The 21,969-nt window shown below is 44.6% G+C and overlaps 1 protein-coding gene across 2 annotated transcripts in view; it reads left to right on the top strand.

The window, feature by feature from the left end:
* LOC126984659 (WD repeat-containing protein 19-like) overlaps window positions 1-21,969 on the top strand; it is a gene marked incomplete at its 5' end in the record, with an annotated part of 77,723 nt that overhangs the window by 45,734 nt on the left and 10,020 nt on the right. For both annotated transcript variants that reach the window (XM_050838528.1, XM_050838519.1), the window contains 2 exon segments: window positions 16,006-16,280; window positions 20,165-20,241. In XM_050838528.1, coding sequence (XP_050694485.1) covers window positions 16,006-16,280; window positions 20,165-20,241 — 352 coding nt within the window.

The raw sequence follows: 21,969 nt of genomic DNA, 5'->3' as shown, positions 1-21,969 counted from the left end.
AGATACTAGATGACATGGAAGGAGACTGAAGATGAGTGATTGTAGAAGAGATGTCAAAAAGTAGTTTCCCATATAGAAAAACTGATGTATGAAACAGTTTGGATGAGGAGATAGTAAATGAAAGAAGTATACAGGGATTCAAGGCTAAGTTGGACACACACACCCTCATCTGTCGATGCTACCTAGATGTATTATCTAGGTAGCATCAACAGATGGTCCATTGCACTGGTCCACTGGTCCATTGCAACTGCCTGGTTGCAGCAGTTGAGCCTCACAGTGGAGCCTGGCCAGATGCCCTGCCAATCAGCTTAGGGACTGCTGATACTAAAATTAAAATTATAAAAATAAAGTTATCAGGTTCTGCTTCAGATTTGGAAGAATCACCGATACCACCGAAAATACTAGCATATTCCTCATAATCTTTATCTTCCTCTGAATTGTCAACAGTAGGCAACAGTGGCACCTTCTGTACTTTCCGCTTCCTGAAAGGTGTTAGTGTCACTACTAGCAATCATAGTACTACTAGACTAGTGCTAGCTATCGAGGTGCTGGGCCTTTGTGGTGATAATTGCAACATTTGTAGCACGTACGACAGGGTTTTGACAAGCAGACAGGCGTGTTTATGTCACAAGGGGTGTATTTTTCCATACTGGCCTCACGATTTCTTATAAGTCGATGGGTGATGAGACTGCGAGCTCCAGGGTGAAGAAAGGGAAGAGCCCGCACGGAAAATACACACCTTGTGACATAAACACGCCTGTCTGCTTGTCAAGACCCCGTCGTACATGTTAGAAATGTTGTAATCACCACCACACCGTGCCCTAAAAGCACACCCACTAGGAGCCGCTATTCTTAAGATTTACCAGTAGTTATACGATTTTATATATACTTTCCATTGCAAACCCCCATTATATAAGATTAAAAAATACTATACCAGCCCTGTAGGCAGGTGGCCTGGTGAGTTCTGATTGTGTTTCTTGTTGGGTGTATTTTTTTGTTTCAAATAACTGATTTTAGTGGTATTGCTGGAGCTGGGAGGGCGAAGGGGGTTGTGCAGTTAAAAAATGTGATTTATTACAGGAAAGAATGTCACATCAGTTAAAAGCACATCAAAATTCACCGAAAAAAATACTGATGTTCATATATTGCAGTGTATGTAAAGTAAATATTTACCTATAATTTATTTACTTTAGGTCCACATCCACATCATGTATAGTGACAAAACTTAAGTTGTAGTACATGAAGTCAGCTTTGCAGTGCTGTATGTTAATTACGTAACCTTTATATAGACTGGGAGCCAGGGGGGGTCAACCTAGCTGGAAAGGTAACAAATTCTAACCCACATAGCAATGGTCCTTGTGTCTGCCCATGCATGAAAATTGAAGTCTGCCAGGCCTGCAGTGGTGGACAAGGTCATGAGGTCATGTCAAAGTTATAGCCCCATAGCATTTATTAAGACCCTGACTTTGGTCCTGATCTGAACATCACGGTAGAGATGGCAGGATGGTCACAAATGACTCCAATGGACATGACAAACAACTTACATTCCGACAAAATTTGGCTATTGTTAACGGTTTGGTCTGTAAAAATGGTCATAGTTCAGAAATGTGGTGCAAATGGCATCATTTTGCACCAATGCAAGATGGCGCCACTATAAACACTTGCCTGCGCCAGAACGGGCTGGGCCGACCATCAGGCCCCACCTGGAAGAAGCCTTGGGCCGACCATCAGGCCCCACCGGGAAGATGCCTACCGGCGCAATAGGCAATCAACGTAAAAAAAAAAAAAAAAAAAAAAAAAAAAATTATGGCAATTAGACAACTTTGACCATTTTTACAGACAAACCGTTAACATTAGCCAAATTTTGTCAGAATGTAAGTTGTTTGTCTTGTCCATTGAAGTAATTTGCGACCATTCTGCCATCTCTACCGTGATGTTCAGATCAGGACCAAAGTCAGGGTCTTAATAAATGCTATGGGGATACAAATTTGACATGACCTCATGACCTTGTCCACCACTGCAGGACTGGCAGACTTAAATTTTCATGCATGGGCAGACACAAGGACCATTGCTATGTGGGTTAGAATTTGTTACCTTTCCTATTAGACCTCCCGGTCTAATAGGTAAGATTAGCTGGGTTAGGTTGGGTAATAAAGATGACAAACCTAGTATCTACGTACCTTAACCCCTACGAGCCCCAAAACCTGATGGCGTTCAGAGAGGGAAGGTGGATGAGATGTGGACATAAAGTATACATATCTTTACCTAAATGAATAATACAGGAAATCCCCGATATACGAAAGCTCGATGTACGAAAATTCGGATATACGAAAGTGAAAAATATAGGACAATTTTCGGTTCACGAAAGACATGCTTCGCATATACAATGACAGTTTCGCCCACTGTTTCATATCGACAGCCTCACACACACTCGCAGTGATTAGGCAGCAAGTGTCCATGTCCAGTCCCCTCCACTTCAACGCTCATCACTTAGCGTTGCCAGTTTGTGAACCCCTTGCTTCGACTCGAACAGTGTTGCCAAATTAGCGGTTTTCCCGCTAAATCTAGAGGTTTTGTTTGAAATCTAGCGGGAAAAATCTTAAAATTGACAGGAGTAACTGGCGGATTTTTAACTCCAATCTAGCGGCAAGTTTTTATGGTTTCACCTATAATCTGGCGGATTTTTCATGCCATCCTAGCGGATTTGTAAATTTTGAGTTGGCAACACTGGACTCGAATCCGAAACACTACAGGACACTATACAACACACGACACACAACACAGCACACGAGACACCGTGTTAAGAAGCACATCAAACTTGCTGTGCTGTGCACTTAGGCTATGCTGAATTTGAAAGCACCAGTCTGGCACAGCGCGACACCGTTTCTTCTTCTTGGGTGTTTTGTGGGGCTAGTTAGGCTGTGGGGCCACAGCCTCTACAGCCCCGTCTGTGGTGGTTGGTATCAGGTGTTGTTTTGTGTTTGCCGTTCTGTTACCAGGGTGGGAGTTAGATCCTGTCGAGCTGCCCCGACTTCTGCAGGATGGTTTGCATGCACTGGAGGGCTTGGAAGGCCGTGATGGGGCCAAGGGGGCTCAAAAATTGTAATGAAGAGAAGATAAATTAGGTAAAGGTTGAGAAAGGGGAACTGTTGCAGCTGATGGAATCTTCAGATGGAAGGAAAGCTATGGGACTGGATGAAATCTCAGGTCAAGTGCTAAAAGAGTGTAGAAATTAATTATTGGAGCCACTTTATGACATAATAACATGTTCTATAAATACAGGAAAAGTGGCCTTAGAGTGGAAGAGAGCAAACATTGTACCAATTTATAAAAGTGGAGATAAAATTGAACCATTAAATTATAGGCCAGTCTCTTTAACAAGTGAAATGTGTAAGATTTGTGAAAGTATATTAAAAAAACAATAGGTTGAACATTTAGAAAAGGAAAACGTGATAAATGAAGGACAGTTTGGATTTAGAAAAGGGAAATCGTGTGTCACCAACTTACTATGTTTCTACTCAAGAGCAATGGACGTGGTGCAAGAAAGAGAAGGAGGGGCTGATTGTGTATATCTAGATCTGAAAAAAGCTATTGACAACGATCTGCACAGAAGGTTACTCTGAAAATTACAGAAATGGGGAGGAATGAGCGGAAAGGTCATAGAGTGGATGAAGGATTACTTAACAGGAAGAGAAATGAGAACAGTGATTAGAGAAGAGAAATCAAATTGGAGGAGAGTAGAGAGTGGAGTTCCCCAAGGCTCAGTTCTGGCACCAATAATGTTCATAATATATATAAATGATATGCCGATGCGTATAAAAAGTTATGTGAGTCTTTTTGCAGACGATGCAAAGTTAATAAGAAAAGTGAAAATGGAGGAAGACTGAAGAACTGCAAAAAGACCTGGATAGAGTGTATAGATGGAGCCAGTTATGGGAGATAATATTTAATGCAAACAGCTGCCATGTTAAGGAAATGGGGAAAAGTAAAAAAAGACAGAGGAAAACATACAGGATGGGAGAAGAAAATTTAAAGGTGGTCCATGAAAAAAAAGATTTGGGAGTACCGATGCAAGACACTATCCCCAGAAAAGCATATAAATAAGTTATTTGGAGAAACCTACAGGATGATGCAAAATATAAGGGTATCACTCCATTATAGATAGACAAGGAAATGATGAGGAAAATAATAACAACACTGATAAGACCAAAACTAGAATATGCTGCAGTTGTGTGGTCGCCTCACAAAAAGAAGGATATCAGAAAGTTGGAAAGGATACAGAGAATTGCAACTAAAATGGTCCCAGAACTCTCGAATATAACATATGAAGACAGATTGAAGGAGATGGACTTGACGACACTGGAACAAAGAAGGGAGAGAGGAGATCTGATCACACTGTATAAGTTGGTAAATATGTTTGATTAGGTGAATAGAGATGATCTACTGTGAGAACGCAGGGGCTGAGAGGACATGGAAAGAAATTTAATAAAGGAACCTGTTCGAGTGACTTGAAAAAGTATAGTTTTCCACATAGAAGTGCTGACACATGGAACAGCTTGCAGGAGGAGGTAGTGGAGGTGAGCAGTGTCCATCAAATGAAGGAAAGGCTGGATGAATGTAGATATGGAGACGGGACTATTAGAGCTTAGCTCGGGCCCTGTAGACTACAAATAGGTAAATACACACACCGAGCCCAGCTGTCGGAACGCAAACATCACCGATCCACTCCGCCTATTGACCACAAAATTCAATGCATTTACCTATATATGTGGGGTCAGTATAACGCCCTGAATTTTCTCTTTACTATGCTCCCACATGACCTCTGCGTGTAATGAAACACAGGAGAAATTCATCCAGACAAAGAAAGGTTTTGCCGGCGCTGGGGATCAAACCCATGACCAGCGAGACAGGAGAGCCACTACTTAACAGTCGGCCAAAAAGATACCCCGCTCGCTGAGTTATAGGAGGCTCGCCCATCAGGCTTGTCTCACCACCACATCAGGCTTGGTGGTAGTGCAGTTGGGTTGGTCCTGTTTCCCAAAAGGATAAGTGAACAGAAAGAAATAGAAGAAAAGTTGCTGATGTACTGTTTTCCCGCCATATAAGACGCACTGGAGTATAAGACACCTATAATTTGGCAAGATATATTAAGAATTTTTTAAAAACTCCAAATTTTCCATAAACTTGATGTATATTCAGTATTTCATTTGGCCACCTTACTAACAATTATGATACCGTATGATGCTTTGTGCCCTTCTCTGTGTTCAAAGTGTTCCACTGTTGGTTGAAGAATTATAGTACTCTTACCCTGAGCAGCTATGACTATGAAATGGTAAACAAAAGGGTTGGTTGGTAGACTCACTCACTGCGTAGTGTGCAAGCAGTAACTTTCGCTGTGCTGCTGAAAGAACTAATCACACGGGGATGGTACGTTCGAATGGCAATCTTGGTTTTGATCTTGACTTTCAGGGACTGTATACCTACTTTCAAGTAGAAATAGATGTTGATTAATTTCTGTCAATCATATTATGTTTTTATATATGTAGTTATTTTCTACAATGAGAAACAGAAATGCGTTTACAATAAACACTTTAGTCATCCACGGATATCCGTTCTTTCAAACATGTATCACAGAAATTGTCAGCTGACCAGGCCGCTGCACAGCATAAATACCTCCAGCTTAATCCGCCCAAGTCTGCCCCATTGTCGCTGAGCAGAATCATGTTAGGCAACACCCTGCTCCGCCAAAATTGTTTCCGCGTGTAATAACTGCTTTAACCATCACTGCAGAGGTACCCGGCACACTAGTGACTGGCGCGCCACGGCAGTGTTGTATTTTGTGTTTCGTGTTTACGCCGTGCTTCGGCTTCCATGTGTGGCTCGTCTTCTTCTTGTGACCTGTATGTTTTTTTGTTTTGTTTTTACATCAAAGGATGCAGCTCAAGGGCAACAAAAAGAGTACACAAAAAATAAGCCCGTTACTCGCTGCTCACACAAAAGTAAAGAGTAGCCAAAAGAGAGGTCAATTTCGGGTGGAGAGGTGTCCTGATTCTTCTTGAAAGAAGTCAAGTCACAGGCAGGAAGAAATACAGATGAAGGAAGACTGTTCCAGAGTTTACCAGTGAAGGGGATGAAAGAATGGAGATGCTGGTTAACTCTTGCATAAGGGGTTTGGACAGTATAGGGATGAGCATGAGTAGAAAGTCGTGTGCAGCGGGGCTGCGGGAGGGGGGCAGGCATGCAGTTAGCAAGTTCAGAAGAGCAGTCAGCATGAAAATATCGATAGAAGATAGGAGAAGCAACATGGCGGCAGAATTTAAGAGGCTGTCAGTAAGAGGAGGAGAGCTGATGAAACGAAGAGCCTTAGACTCCACTCTGTCCAGAAGAGCTGTGTGAGTGGAGCCCCCCCACACATGAGATGCATACTCCATACAAGGGCGGACAAGGCCCCTGTATATGGAAAGCATCTGTGCGGGGGAGAAGAACTGGTGGAGACAATACAGAATGCCCAACCTCGAGGAAGCTGATTTAGTAAGAGAGGAGATGTGAAGTTTCCAGTTGAGATTTTGAGCTAAGGATAGACCGAGGATATTTAGTGTTGAAGAAGGTGACAGCTGGGTGTTGTCGAAGAATAGGAGATAGGTGTTTAGAAGTTTGTGTCGAGTTGATAGGTGGAGAAACTGGGTTTTTGAGGCATTGAAGGACACAAGGTTCCTTTTACTCCAGTCGGAAATTATAACAAGGTCTGAGGTTAAGCGTTCAGCAGCCTCCAGTCTGGAGTCTTTTAATTCCTGTTGAGAGGGTCTTCTGTTGAAAGAAGTTGAATAGTGCACAGTAGAGTCGTCAGCGTATGAGTGGATTGGATAGTTTGTTATGGAAAGAAGATCATTGATGAAAAACAGGACAAGAGTGGTTGATAGGACACAGCCCTGTGGAGCATCACTGTTGATAGGTTTAGGGGAAGACCAGTGACCGTCTATCACAGCAGGGATAGAACGGCCGGAAAGGAAACTGGAGATAAAGGAACAGAAAGAGGGATAAAATCCGTATGAGGGTAGTTTAGAAAGCAAAGACTTGTGCCAAACTCTATCGAAAGCTTTCGATATGTCTAGCGCAACTGAGAAAGTTTCACTGAAATGGCTAAGAGAGGATGACCAAGAATCAGTTAAGAAAGCAAGAAGATCGCCAATAGAACGCCCCTTGCGGAACCCATACTGGCGATCAGATAAAAGGTCAGAAGTGGATAGGTGCTTTTGAATGTTCTGGTTAAGGATTGATTCAAAAGCTTTAGATAGGCAGAAAAGTAAAGCTATAGGGCGGTAGTCAAATGGAGGTGTTTTGGGTGTTGGTTTCGTACCAGTAACAATAACCCCTAGACCTACCTAAACCTACCCATCGGGGTATAAAAGGCAGGGTGATTTTTCAAATCTTCCGTTTTGAAAAAAAGTGCATCTTATATGGTGGGAGATATGTTAAGTGAAAACATTGCCGCAGCCGAACCCACCCCGGCAAAATGGCATCAGGTGGGGAGAACATTGTTTACAAGGCTGATGGCATTTCCGGCTTCTCGCTGGCCCAAATGCCAGCCCCGGGAATGTGGACTAGGATCAGACAACTGAAGACAGAAATAGAAGACTCAAAGAAAGAAGATGGGGGTCTGAGGGAGGATCTGAGGAAATATGTTGACATCGTGGATGATCTGAAGAAGGAACTACTAGTGGCCAGGGGGGAAGAAGTCAGAAAGCTAAGGGAGGAAAACGAAAAACTGAAAAGGGGAAGTGCCAGTGATGATAACATTGAAGACAAGATAAAGGCAGTGGTGAAGGAGGAAATATCAAAAAGGGTAAGGGTAAGTAGTGACGGTGAAGTAGATGTGGAAAATAAGATTGAGAAATTAGTTGATGTAGAAAATAAATGCATGGAAAAAAAGAAAATGAAAAGGAGAAAGGAAATTGCAAAGAAATCCTGGAACAACAAAAAAGATAAAGAAAAGTGGAGATGGAGTGTGAGGTTGTCCAGGTTATGAGAAATAAGGAAGCCTTGTTTCAAGAATTGGCAGAAAAGAAGAAGAGTGTGATTATCGTGGGTGTTGGAGAAGAGGAAATACCATTGAAGGCAGAGAGACAGAGAGAGAGAGAGAGAGAGAGAGAGAGAGAGAGAGAGAGAGAGAGAGAGAGAGAGAGAGAGAGAGAGAGAGAGAGAGAGAGAGAGAGAGAGAGAGAGAGAGAGAGAGAGAGAGATACGAAATCAACAAAGTGAAAGAAATACTGACAAGCTATAAAATTGCTGAAAGGCTGACAGGAAGTGGACGAGAAGACAAGACTCGGAAAATATGAGGAAGGGAAAAATAGACCAATCAAGCTGAAGTTAAGGTCACAAATGGCAGCTGAGATGAACTTAGTCAGAGTGGAATACTAGAAGATGTAAAACAATATAAAGAAACATATATAAGGAAAAATATGAGCATGGAGGAAAGAGTTAACATGAGGGAAATTGTAAACGAAGCAAAGCACAGAAATGAAGGAAGAATGGAGTCAGAAAAATTAGAATTTTTTTGTGGTTGACCAGGAAGAGGAAAGAGAAGAACAAGTAAAAAGCAACAACAATAGAGAAGAGAAGGAAACAAAAAAGCTTAGGTTAACGCACACTAACATCAATGGACTTACATAAAATAAGCTAGAATTAAAAGACTAGCTGAACAAAGTTCAACCTGATGTAATGTGCATCACTGAAACAAAACTAGCAAAAGGTACAGAAATGGTGGGAATAGAGGATTGCAATTACAATATATATAGAAAAGACAGAATAGGGAAGAGTGGTGGAGGGGTGATGATATTGGTCAAAACAGACTTAAAAGTGATAAAAGTGAGAACAGGACCAGAAAATACAGAAGTTTTAAGTGTTCTACTAGCATTAAAATGCAGTGAAAAACTGACAGTAATGTTGACATATGTGCCCCCACACACAGCAAGCTTTACAAATGAAATTAAAAATAACCTGTTAGACGGTACAAATAAAGCATTAGAGGATATTATTATAAATTGCAAAAATGTAATTCTAACAGGAGATTTCAACTGTAAAAATGTCAAATGGGAAAAGTTTGAAGTGGAAGGTGAAGAAAATACATGGGGAACTAAAGTATTAAAATTGGCCATAGAAAACCTCATGACACGGTGGGTTAAGGAAGAGACGAGATTTAGAGGAGAGGATGAACCAGCAAGATTGGACTTAATTTTGACTAAAGGAATAGACCTGTTAAGTGAAGTGCAACATGAGAGTCCACTAGGAAAAAGTGACCATTAAGTGCTGCAAATAGATATTAACGAAGAATGTGAAGATATTGGATTTGAGAACCATAAGGAGAAAGCAAGGAATTAAAATAAAGCTAGGTACAGTCAAACCTCGGTTTACAAGTTTAATTCGTTCCAGAATATTGCTCGCATACCAAAACACTCTCAAACCAAAATGTATTTCCCCATTGAAATCAATGTAAATTCCATTAATGCGTCCCATATGTCAAAAAATATTTACATAAAAATCATTTTACGTTATTTTTTACAGAATTAAAGTTATTTTACTAACAAATAGCAATGACAAGTAATATGAAACACAAATCAATGTCTTACGGTTGTTACGGAGATTCCTGCAACCGCTAACTACGCTCGAGGGGTAGGCTTCACCTCGGGGTTTAGCAGCTGTAGTTTCCCTATAATCGAGGCACTGGAACCACGTTCAACTACCAACGTGAAGCTAACTCGAGGTATTGTCCGAGATGGAGGGTTAATAGGAGTCAATCATGTCCAGGAGGGCATACAAGATGCCGAGGCTTGACCCCGTTCCTTTTGTGAGCATAGTGTCCACCATTCCTGTTTTCTTATTTGCAGCACCATCTCTTTACACTATCTCTCTGGGGGACATTGTTAAAGAACAAAGAACTCTCACTGTAGTGCTGAAAACATGACATGAGCGCACAGTTACTTTTTCTATGAGTTAACAATGCGGACTGAGACTAGAGCTGTCATTTGGCAGTCAAGAATTACCCTCGAGTCCTAAACCGAGCAAGAATTAACCCAAAATCTTGCGAAATTTTTGCGTTTCTTGTTCTGGTGCATCAGATTTTAAAGAATTCCCCCAAATTCTTGCCAAGAATTGGGGGTCCTGCGCAAGCCATGGCAGGGCGGCCGCAGGGGTAGTCCACTATGGAGCCAGGGGTGATGGGTTTGGCTGGGCGGGGCAGCGGGTGTGATCCTCTACAGGGCAGGGGTAACGGGCGGGGGCTTGTCAGCGGCGGGGGTGGCTCACTACGGGGCCAGGGGTAACAGGTGGGGCTGGGTGAGGCGATGGGGATAGTCCTCTACAAGACCGGGGGTAACGGTTGGGGCGGGGCGGGGTGACAGGGGTGGTCCTCTACTGGGCAGGGGGTAACGGGTGGGACTGGGTGGGGCGACGGGGGTGGTTCTCTACAAGGCCGGGGGTAACAGTTGGGGCGGGGCGGGGTGGCGGGGATCAGAGTTAACCCCTTCAACACGAGGACGCATATACTGCGTCCTTGCGTGCCCCATACCATATCCGAGGACATGCACACTGCGTCCTGGCTCGCTTTAGCCAATATACAAGTTATTTTATCTCTACATTTAGGCTTACATCTCAAAATTATCAATTAATTTATGTTTCTTTATGTGCACCATTTAATTCTGCATGTTTTCATATATAATACATGATGATTATGTTGAATTTATGGCTGAAAACTTGTTATATTCAATAGTGACATTTGAAATTTGGCGCACGTGGCGATCCAGTATACAGCGCGGGTTGCTGTTTGGGCCGGCCGTAGTGAAGGGGTTAAGAGAAGGCAGAGCGGGTTAGACCGCCGAAATGCTTCTGCACACACCTGTGACGTACATTGTTAACCGGAGAGGGGTAAAGGGGCAAGATAGTCACACACACACACACACACACACACACACACACACACACACACACACACACACACACTGAACAACAAGTCATTGGAGCACGGAGTAAGCAGGATGCGCGGAGTGACTTGGGCTGCCTGGCTCCTAGCGCTGGTAAGGTCACGTATGGATTGACCTGACTTCTGCCAATCTGCCTCCTGACCCCGGCCACTGGCTAACAATATACGTATGTCATGCTGACGTCATGTGCGGGGCGGGCTACTTTTCACTCGGAAACGGACTAACCGTGTCCTCTCTTAACCCTTTCATTGCTAAGCGTTCGCAATGAGACTATGCCCTCAGGCACACTCGGGCACCCCAGCGGGGGAAGGGGATCTCTTTTAACCACTATATCTCAAAAATGATTCATCACAGTTACAAAACAAAAACACCATTGGAAAGAGGAGGCCAAGATCTATAAGATTCGGTTATGTAAGCCTCTCCTGTGAACGTACAGGCACGTTCAGGGGGTGTTTTGTGCTGTGAGTGTGACTGGTGCTCGCAGCGAGCTTTTAGCACCACCAGCAAGTGACGCTAGTGCTCGCTCTTTTAACTGCTGTATCTCAAAAACTATTCATCACAGCTAAAAAACAAAAACACCATTGGAAAGAGGAGGCCAAGATCTATACGATTCGGTAATGTAAGCCTCTCCTGCAAAAGTACAGGCACGTTCAGGGGGTGTTGCCTGTGAAGACATACATTTTACGTGCATGATGGTCAGCCGTAAGGCAACTACTGAGTAGATCTCTTGATCAAGGGGTGCTGGCAGGGCAGTATTGCCAACTGCAAAATTTACAACTATTTGGTCAAAATATCAGTCATGTGCAAAAATGTCGCTATATTGGTCAACAATTAACATCCACCAGTTGCTCGTCCGTAGGTTTTCCGCGCTGGGCTGACATGATTTTCCACCAAATTTAGTGAAGAACCCACTCAATTGGCAATCCTGTGTTGTGAGAATTAGTGTTGGAACACTCATATGCGGGAGATTTGAGTGCGGCTGGAGCTCGCAGCGAGCGTTTAGCGCCACCAGCAAATACGCCTAACACCCGCTGCAAGCATTTAGCAATGAAAGGGTTAACCCTGGCGGGGATGGTCCTCTATGGGGCCGGGGGTAATGGTGGGCGGAGCTGGGCGGCGGCGGAGGTTTTCCTCTATGGGGCTCGGTGTAACAGGTGGGGCTGGGCGGGGCGGCGGGGATGGTCCTCTTTGGGGCCAGGGTATCGGGTGGGGCTGGGCAGGGGGCCCCAGCGGGGATGGTCTTCTACGGGGCCAGGGTTAACAGGTGGGGGCGGGGGTAAAGGGTGAGGCGGGGTGGTCCACAAAGTGCACAATGCGTTATCAGCTAATGCCACTTTCTTGATGTAAATTATGGCAACGAGGTTCTACTGTATATGGCATTGTCAACATCTATGCAGGCAGACAAAGATAAGTCATTTATACTCCCTGTCTCAGTGTATGGCTGTGAGACATGGACACTGAATAGTGACTTGCGTAGGCATGTTGATGCCTTTGGTACCAAGTGCCTTTGCAGGATCATGGGGTATTGCTGGAATGACTTCATGTCGAACCAAGGACTTATTTCATGAAACTGAATTGAGGCCTGTTACCATCTTGTTCTGTGAACACCAACTCTGGCTATATGGGCTTGTGGCACACCTCCTGGATATCAGTCCTGCTCATAGGATTGTTTTTGTATGAGACAGCCCTCAGTGGAGGAGACCAAGGAGACAGTTTCATAACTCATGGCTGGGACAAGTCGATCAATTTTGCCAGAAGGAATTTTAGATGGACAAGGTAGCGGAACTGTTGAGAGTGGTGACGTGGAGTAAGTGAAGTGACACGCCCCTGGGCATAGACACCCCATTAGTACTAGTAGGCAGCCCGTATATTGTGCTGCAGTTATAAACGAGACCCCCAGAGTGAAGGGGTTACAAAAGAGAAAGGGAAAAACTGGTTTACAAATAGTGTGATGAATCAACAAGAATGGCTTAAGAGAAGCATCAAGATTGATGACTACCAGTTTGGTCTCACGACTGATAAGTCAACTACTGATGCGAAGAAGAGTCTGTATCATGTCTTTGTGAGTCTGGAAAAGGTGTTTGACAGGATTCTGAGAAGAGCAATTAGATGGGCATTACAAAGACAGAAGGTAGCAGAGATGTTTTTACAGATAATAATAGCACTGTATGAAGGCTCAAGATCAAGGTCAAGAGTAGCTGGAGGAACATCAGATACTTTTGAGGTAGGTGTGGGGGTGGGGTAGGCAGTGCCCAAGTGGTCAGCGTGCAGCCGTTTTGAGCCTGGGGACCTAGGTTCGAGTCCCACCGCTACACACTAACAATTTTCAATCATCGCTGAGTGGCAGAAGATTACCCACATCTTGCTTAGATCTTCTATTGTCATGCCCCGACGAGCTTATTTTCCTTTCTATTTCCCAACACGACCTCTGCATGTATCGCTACAACACACAAGAAATTAATCAAGACCAGGAGAGTGTATTTGCCGGCTACCTGGGCTGGGATTGAACCCGCGACCAGCGTGACGGGAGAGCCACTCCTTACCGAGTCGGCCAAAGAGGTACCCCACTGGCTAAGTGGGTTATGGGAGGCTCGTTCATCAGGCCGTCGCCGCACTACACTATCAACCCTAACTTCAGTGACTTTGGTCAAGAGGAGCACTGGGGGGCAGCATTGGCCAAGCAAGTCATGTATCACTGCAGTCACCATAATTGAAATTTGCCTGCGCCACTAACGGGCCAGGGTCGTTCAAGAGACTCTTAAAAGAGCCTACTGGTTCTATAGACAGCACCTAAAAAAAATGCAGGACTCAGCCCTCAGTCCTCTTTTGTATATTGTAGTGGTGGAGAAAGCCACAAAGGAGTACAGAACATGGAATTCCTGGGACTGAAGATGAGTCAATTTTAACAAAGGAGTTGAGAAAATTTATTGACTGGGAGAAAGCTTTGGAGAGAATAGATTTGAGGGTGAATATGACCAAAATAAAGATGCTTGTAAGAGGCAAGAAAATAGAGCAAAATATACAAGTGGGTAGGCTTCCCTGTGGAGTGTGGAGTGGGAGTAAATTCTATTCCTTGCATGGAATGTGAAAAGTAGTGCCATAAAAATGTTCAGGACTGAGAAACCTGATAAAATGGTAGGTCTCTGCTGTCCAGTTTGTGTAAGAAAAATCAATGGAGGGGAACTGCCAGAAGAGACTCTAGAAGTGGATGATGGTGTAATTGAAGAAGTGAAAAAGTTTTGCTGTATTGGTGATATGTTAGATAGGGTGGAGTGGAGAGAACATGGGGAGGAACAACTTGGAGGAAGTGGAGAGAGATAACAGAACTGCAGATAGATAGGAGTATTCCACTGAAAAACAGGAAAAGTATTTGAAGCATGTATATAAGACCAGTATTTCTAGTACGTATATAGTTCTGAGACATAGGCTTTAATGAAGAAATTGGAGGATGTGTTGGTTGGCTGTGACCAGAGAATATTAAGGGAAATAGCCAGGGTCACATGGAGATATAGGGTATCCAGTGAGGAGGTAGCAATATGTGGATTGAAGGAGCTGAATATAGTGCTTAGAATGCAGATATTGAGGTGGTTTGAGCATGTGAAGAGGAGGGAGGATGGTGGAACATTGGGGAAAGCTTGTAACAGTGTACCGGGGGGCATTTAAAGGGCGTTGATTAAGACTTCAGCTTCCTTAAGGCGAATATATTCTTAGCCTATATGTACAAGGAGCGTCGGAGTGAGAGCGACTGCCGTTGTGTGTCAGTCGGACTCTCGTGAAGGAGTCACGAGTTACAGGTTGGAAAATAATTGTTACAATTGGTCACGTACGTCAAGGTGACCTCCACGCACTATGAAATGCGTTGTATACAAACTGAGACGGTAAACACTGATGGACGACATTCCTATAAGGTGGCGTGATCTATCTGTCGTGGGTTTTTTCCATTGACAATTGTATGCCTAATTCATGGTGATATTAAATAATAATAATATAATAATAATAATAATACATTGATATCCTACTATAACAAGCTGTTGGGTTGGAAGTGCCAGATAGGCCAAGGAAAACATTGATGCAGTCTGTTAAAGAGCAGTTGGCAGAATTGGGTATTAGAAAAGCTGGGGCAATGGACAGTAATAGTTGAAAACATAGCATTGACCGACTAACCTCATAAAATATTATGGGGAAATCTGATATTAAGCAGATGATGATGATGATGTAGTGAATTAATAGAATAAAGTAAATAGCTTTGTAGTAAATACAAATACAATTGAAGGTTTAGAATGGAGGTTAGATTATATTTGTGGAGGTGGACAGCAGATGTTAAGTAACTAGTTCACAGGTGTTACCAATACCTAGGCCTGACTGGCCTTTTGTAGTATCCTGTATCCTTTTGTATCCTTATGTAAAATCTTAAAATTTTCAGCCAGAACAAAACAGAAACAATTACTTATCTTCTTGGGCAGTCTTTTTAAATTAATTTAAGATTTTTCCCAAAGTCATTGCATTTTTTTTTTATTTTATTTTTTTTTTTTTTTTCATAATCTTTCTGCACTCCAAAATTTTATTGCACTGTATGCTGTCATTTGAGTTATTATTTTTTGCCTTCAAGAATTTTCAGACTGGGGATTTTCATATTTCAGTTTACTGCTCCTGAAAATGTTGACTTGGGATTTTGGATCAATGTGATTTGAATCAACAGACTCCAGAGAAACAATGATAATGATTGTCTTTAGCTATCTCAATTGAGTAACATTTGCAGTTTCATTTGAAATAAGTCAAGAGAGTGAAATTGTGTAGATTGCTTGTCTCCACCATTGTATGATCACCATTTTATGCTCACCTGCCACTTACAGTGCCTCATGTGTACTGATAAAGAGCCAGAGTGACACTGTAGGGTTTATTTAAACATAGCAAGATTATTATCTCACAGAACATGTTGTATACCTTGTCATGATTATTTGTAACAATCCAGAAAAGACTAGCAGCTAGAAAAAAATCATAATAATGATTGGGATATGTAACATTTCAGATATGGTCCCCATCTTAACTTCTACTGTCATCGAGTGTCAGCGATCAGGACTCAAGAATTCTTCATTCAACTTTGCTGCCATGCTGATGCGGCCTGAGACTCGTGGCCAGATAGATGAAAGGTACAAGAAGAAAATTGAAGCCATTGTACGTAAACCACAGAAGACTGAGGAGGAAGAGAAGACATCACCCTGTCCTTTTTGCTCATCACCTGTAGAAGAAACAAGCCTTGAATGTGCACAGTGCCAGAACTCACTGCCATACTGCATTGCCACGGTATTGTGTCATTCATAATGTAGCCATTGTGATGTAGCCATATAAAGAATAGGAAGGACATCAAGCAATGGTTCCCTCTATACAACTGCTTTCTTCAACACTAAAAATACATGATAATTAATTCCAGCACTTTTGTCAGCTGAATGGGAAACAATCTTGGCTCATTTTAAGTCACAGCCTTACTTTCCAGGAACTTTTATGTGTCACTTTTTTAATGTTTTATTATGTTTTAGATTTATTATTGTATACAATTTGTAATTTTATGTTGTGAATAAAATCTTAATTTTTAGAAGGAAAACATTGAGAGCATTTATCTCAGTATTTAAAATGTTTTTTGTAAGAATGCCATTTTCATGTATTGGTGTTCTTAATCTCAAATCTAATTGTCTTTGGTTGGATAATAGCTGGGTTAGGGCAGGTCTATCTTAATGAGGAATGCATCGCCCTCAACCTCCCCCGAGCTGTCTTTCCCTCGCTTTCTCTTTCTCTTCTGTCCATGCTTCTGTCTTGGGGTAACCGGAGGATTAATCCCCCCAGGGGTACTGCGTCCCTGCCCTCTGGCGAGCAGTCAGGCCAGCCCCTGATCTGGGCTGGTTGGTGGAAGGGTTTGCACCCCCCTCCCCCACAAAAACTTACCCTCAGCCAAAAACAAATTAAAAAGTAGAGGTCGGGTTTGGGGCGTGAGCCTCGACCCCGATCCAGTCTTGCTAGGGGGCCTGATCGTGCGGCGGGCTTCCACGATGCATGTGCATCCGGGGAGCCTGCCGTCAGTGACGGGTGCAGGGCAAAGCCTACGGGACCCCTGCACCTCGAAGGAGGAAGGGCCCCCTAGTCCGTCTTTTTGTTTTGGGGGTGGCCAGGGTGGTGCAGAGGCTGCGCCTGCCCTCAGAACCAGGCCCGGGGTTAACATTCGGAGGGCTCTGCGTGTGGGCTCCTGGAACGTCCAGAGCCTCTCGGACAGTGATCGACTGCCCTACCTATCAAATGAGCTCAGATGGAGATGGCTAAGGGTGGACATAGTGGCACTCTCTGAGACAAGGAGGCCTGGCAGTGGCAAGATCTACTGGTCTGGCGTGAGCAATGGCTTCCCTGTCAGGGGGGTAGCTATGGGCATCTCCAGCCAACTGCTGCCATTTGTGGTTGAGGTTGCTCCGGTTGATGAGCATATAATGCGAGTGAGGCTGAAGCACACACGGCTTCATGTCTCTTGTTGCAGTATATGCTCCTACCAAGATACGTGAAACTGAAGAGAAGGAGATGTTCTACTCCAAACTTGACTCCGTATTAGAACAGTGCCCTCCCCGGGACACACTCATTGTCCTGGGCAACTTCAATGCTGCTACTGGCACTGACAGGGTTGGCTACGAGCTATGTGTTGGTCCCCATGGATCTGGTACCAGGAACATGAACAGCGCTCTCCTCCTGAATTTTGCAAAATCCAGAAGGTTGAGAATTGCGGGTTCCTGGTACCAGAGACCAGAGCTGTACCGCTGGACTTGGTACAGCGATGCCGGAGGGGTAGCTAAGGATATCGACCACATTCTCGTGAGTACTCGTTGGAGGATCCTTCAGAACTGCAGGGTTTACCGGAGTGCTGAGTTCTTTGCAACTGACCACAGGCTTGTTGTTGCAACACTCAAGCTTCATGTCAGGTCAAGAAGAATCTCGAGATGCAACACTACTGTGTTCCATCTTGAGAGGCTGAAGGACCTGGCATGTGCTCAGGAGTATGCAGTGACAGTCTCAAATTGGTCCGAAGTGCTCGGCACCCTGGAGGACCCTGTATAACTGTGGGATACCTTCAAACGTGAGACTCTGCAAGCTGCCAAGGAGTGCATTGGAGAGCGCCCAAGATCTAGGAGTGGCTTTGCCTCAGTGGAGACGCTGGAGAATATTGAGGAGAGTCGCACTGCCAGACTGGCTGGGAACTGGGACCAATATAGGGCTCTGTCACATAGGACTAGAGCTCTCCTGAGGAAAGACAAGGAGAGGTATGTCAGGGGTCTCGCCGAGGAGGTCGAGGACCATTTAAATGCAAATGACCTCCGTGAGCGCTATCTGAACAGCTGATGGCAGCCTTGTGTCGGACATGGATGGGCAGGGGGCTCGTTGGGCCGAGTACTTTGAGCAGCTGTACATGGCGGACCCTCCACGTGGGCAGCTTCCAGTTGCTGGGTTGCAGGTGGCAGATGCTGACCCACCCATTGACGAAAGCCTACCCTCTCTGGGCGAGGTCAGAGAGGCTGTGGCCAAGTTAAGGGGTGAGAAGGCACCTGGCACCTGTAACATCAGCGTGGAGCTGCTCAGAGCTGGAGGTGAGGCCATGATCCACGGGTTGCATGCAGTCTTGACTGCCGTATGGCACTCCGGTACCATTCCTCCTGACTGGAAGATGGGGTTGGTCGTCCCTGTCTGGAAAGGGAAAGGGGACCGCCAGGACTGCAACAACTACCGTTGTATTACACTGCTCAGTGTGCCAGGCAAGGTGCTTGCCCACCTATTGCTGATGTGAATTCGCAGCCAGCTGCTGAAGCTGCAGAGACCTAAACAGTCTGGGTTCATGCCTGGCAAGTCAACAACTGACTATCCTAGTGCTTCGCGTACTGGTGGAGCGCCGACGTGAGTTTCAACAGGGGATGCATGCAGCCTACGTCGATCTCAAGAAGGCGTTTGATTCAGTGCATCGTGAGGCACTCTGGGATCTTTTGCAGCTCCGTGGGATTCCTGCGAGGACTATTGGTTTGCTGACTGGCCTGTATTCTGGGACGGAGAGTGTTGTGAAGTCTGGGGGGAGGCTTGTCCAGCTTCATTACCGTGAATGCGAAAGTGAGGCAGGGCTGTGTCCTTGCCCCATTGCTTTTCAACACTTGTATGGACTGGGTACTGGGCAGAGTTGTGGACCAGAGTCATTGCAGAGCATTCATTGGCAACATCAGGGTCACTTACCTTGTTTTTGCTGATGATGCAGTAATCCTGGCGGAGTCGCTGGAGGTTTTGGTGATGGCTCTCGAGGCACTGCATGAGGAGGCGAAGCCCTTGGGACTTCAGGTCTCCTGGGCCAAGACCAAGGTACAGGTGTTTGGAGGCTTGCTGGATGACACAGTACAGTCTGTTCATGCGTGTGGCGAGGACGTTGAGATCTCAGAAAGTTTCACGTATCTTGGTAGCGTAGTTCATAACAACGGTGAGTTTGGCCAGGAAGTCTTACAACGGATTGGTCTGGCCCACGGTGCTGTGGATTCACTCAACACGAGTATATGGCGTCGTCGATAGCTGTGCAGAAGGACAAAGATCCGGATCTTCAAGTCCCTTGTGCTCCCTGTCTTACTCTATGGTTGTGAGACATGGACACTAAATGGGGACTTGGATAGACGGATTGATGCCTTTGGTAATAAGTGTCTACGCAGAATCATGGGATATCACTGGAATGACTTTGTGTCAAACCGGTGACTACTCCGTGAGACTGATTTGACATATATTACCTGCATAGTCCGTCAATGCCAACTCTGGCTATACGGGCACGTGGCACATTTTCCGGAAGCTGATCCTGCTCATCGGATTGTCTCTGTAAGAGACAATCCTGAGTGGAGGAGGCCAAGAGGACGCCCACAGAGTTCATGGCTTGAGCAAGTCGATAGATGCTGCTGGGAGGTACTTGGGTTGGGAAGGGGGCCTGCATGGAAACTCGCCCGGAGAGACCCCCGGGCTTGGCATCGTAGGGTGGGCGCTGGCTATGCCCCCATTGATTGATTGATTGATAGTAGTAACTTTCACTTTTAGAAAACAGCTTTTCTTCAGTAGTGTAAAACGTACAACAAAATTAATTTTGCATTTTATTAATGTGTTCCATTCTTGTTGGTAACTGAAATTTGTTCAACTTGCAGGGCCAGCACATCTTGGCTGATGACATAACTATCTGCCCCTCCTGCACGTTCCCTGCCATAAGAGCCGAGCTTATAAAGTGAGTAATTTTTATCTGTTTCAAAGCCACTTACTCTTTGGATTTTTTTTTTTCTCTTTTTTCTTTTTTAATACAGCATAGAGAGCAACTCAAGGGCAACAAAAAGAAAATGTAGAAAAAAAAGCCCGCTAACTGTTGCTCCCAAAAAGCGAAAAGTAAAGAGTGGCCAAAAGAGAGGTCAATTTTGGATGGAGAGGTGTCTTGATACACTTTTCTTGAAAGAGGTCAAGTCATAAGCAGGAGGAAATACAGGTGAAGGAAGGCCATTCCAGACTTTACCAGTGAGGAGGTTGAAAGAATGGAGATGCTGGTTAACTCTTGCATAAGGGGTTTGGACAGTATAGGGATGAGCTAGAGTAGAAAATCGTGTGCAGCAGGGCTGCGGGAGAGGAGGAAGAATGCAGTTAGCAAGTTCAAAAGAGCAGTCAACGTGAAAATATCGATAGAAGATAGAAAGAGATGCAACATGGCGTTGGAATTTAAGAGGTAGAAGACTGTCAGTAAGAGGAGGGGAGCTGATGAGACAAAGAGCCTTAGACTCCACTCTGTCCAAGAGAGCTGTGTGAGTGGAACCCCCCACGCATGAGATGCATACTCCATACGAGGGCGGACAAAACCCTTATACGGTAAACCCTCGATATAACGGACCCACTCACAACGGATTTCGGATATAACGGATAAGGTCAAACGGTCAGAAATCCACAGGGACCGACCGAGAATAGTTTTGAACCACTCGCTCCCAGTAACTATAATAGTGTCTGTTAGCCACCTCACCCTCCTCCCTTTATCTGTTGTCCAATCCTTCAGGTATTGTAGTCTTTTTTTATCCCACCTGATGAAATATTTTCCTCGTGGTTTCCATTCATATGAAGAACGTATTTATACCACAAGAGAGTCGTATGCATCAATCCAGGATGTAAATATAAATGAAAATGGCCAAGTTTTATTTATTTGTTTATTTTTTTATTTTTTTTACAAAAAAGGAGACAGCTCAAGGGCAACAAAAGAGTGAAAAAAAAAAAATGCTACTCACCGCTCCCATAACAGATAAGGGTAAAGAATAGCCAAAAAAGAAGTCAATTTCGGGTGAATAGGTGTCTTGATACACTCCTCTTGCAAGAGGTCAAGTCATAGGCAGGAGGAAATACAGATGCAGGAAGGCTGTTCCAGAGTTTACCAGTGTAGGGGGTGAAAGAATGGAGATACTGGTTAACTCTTGCATAAGGGGTTTGGACAGTATAGGGATGAGCATGAGTAGAAAGTCGTGTGCAACGGGGCCGCGGGAGGGGGGGAGGCATGCAGTTAGCAAGTTCAGAAGAGCAGTCAGCATGAAAATATCGATAGAAGATAGAAAGAGATAAAACATGGTGGCAGAATTTAGGAGGTAGAAGACGATCAGTAAGAGGAGGGGAGCTGATGAGACGAAGAGCCTTAGACTCCACTCTGTCCAGAAGAGTTGTGTGAGTGGAGCCCCGCCCACACGTGAGATCCATACTCCATACGAGTGCAGACGAGGCACTTATGAGTGAAAAGCATCTGTGTGGGGGAGAAGAACTGGCGGAGACGATACAGAACGCCCAACCTCGAGGAAGCTGATTTAGTTTGTTAGTGTGGGTACTAACACAGCTTATGCGGGTTGAGGGGCTAAGCCCCCCAGTTAGGTAAGTGTGGGGCATGGAAATACGCAGCCCGGGACGGGTATGGCGGCGGCTTGCGTGGTCCAATTCA

The sequence above is a fragment of the Eriocheir sinensis genome, chromosome 5, assembly GCF_024679095.1.
Source record: "Eriocheir sinensis breed Jianghai 21 chromosome 5, ASM2467909v1, whole genome shotgun sequence".
NCBI lineage: Eukaryota > Metazoa > Arthropoda > Malacostraca > Decapoda > Varunidae > Eriocheir > Eriocheir sinensis.
Note: the sequence above shows the minus strand (reverse complement) of the source record. Positions and strands in the feature narration are given on the sequence as shown.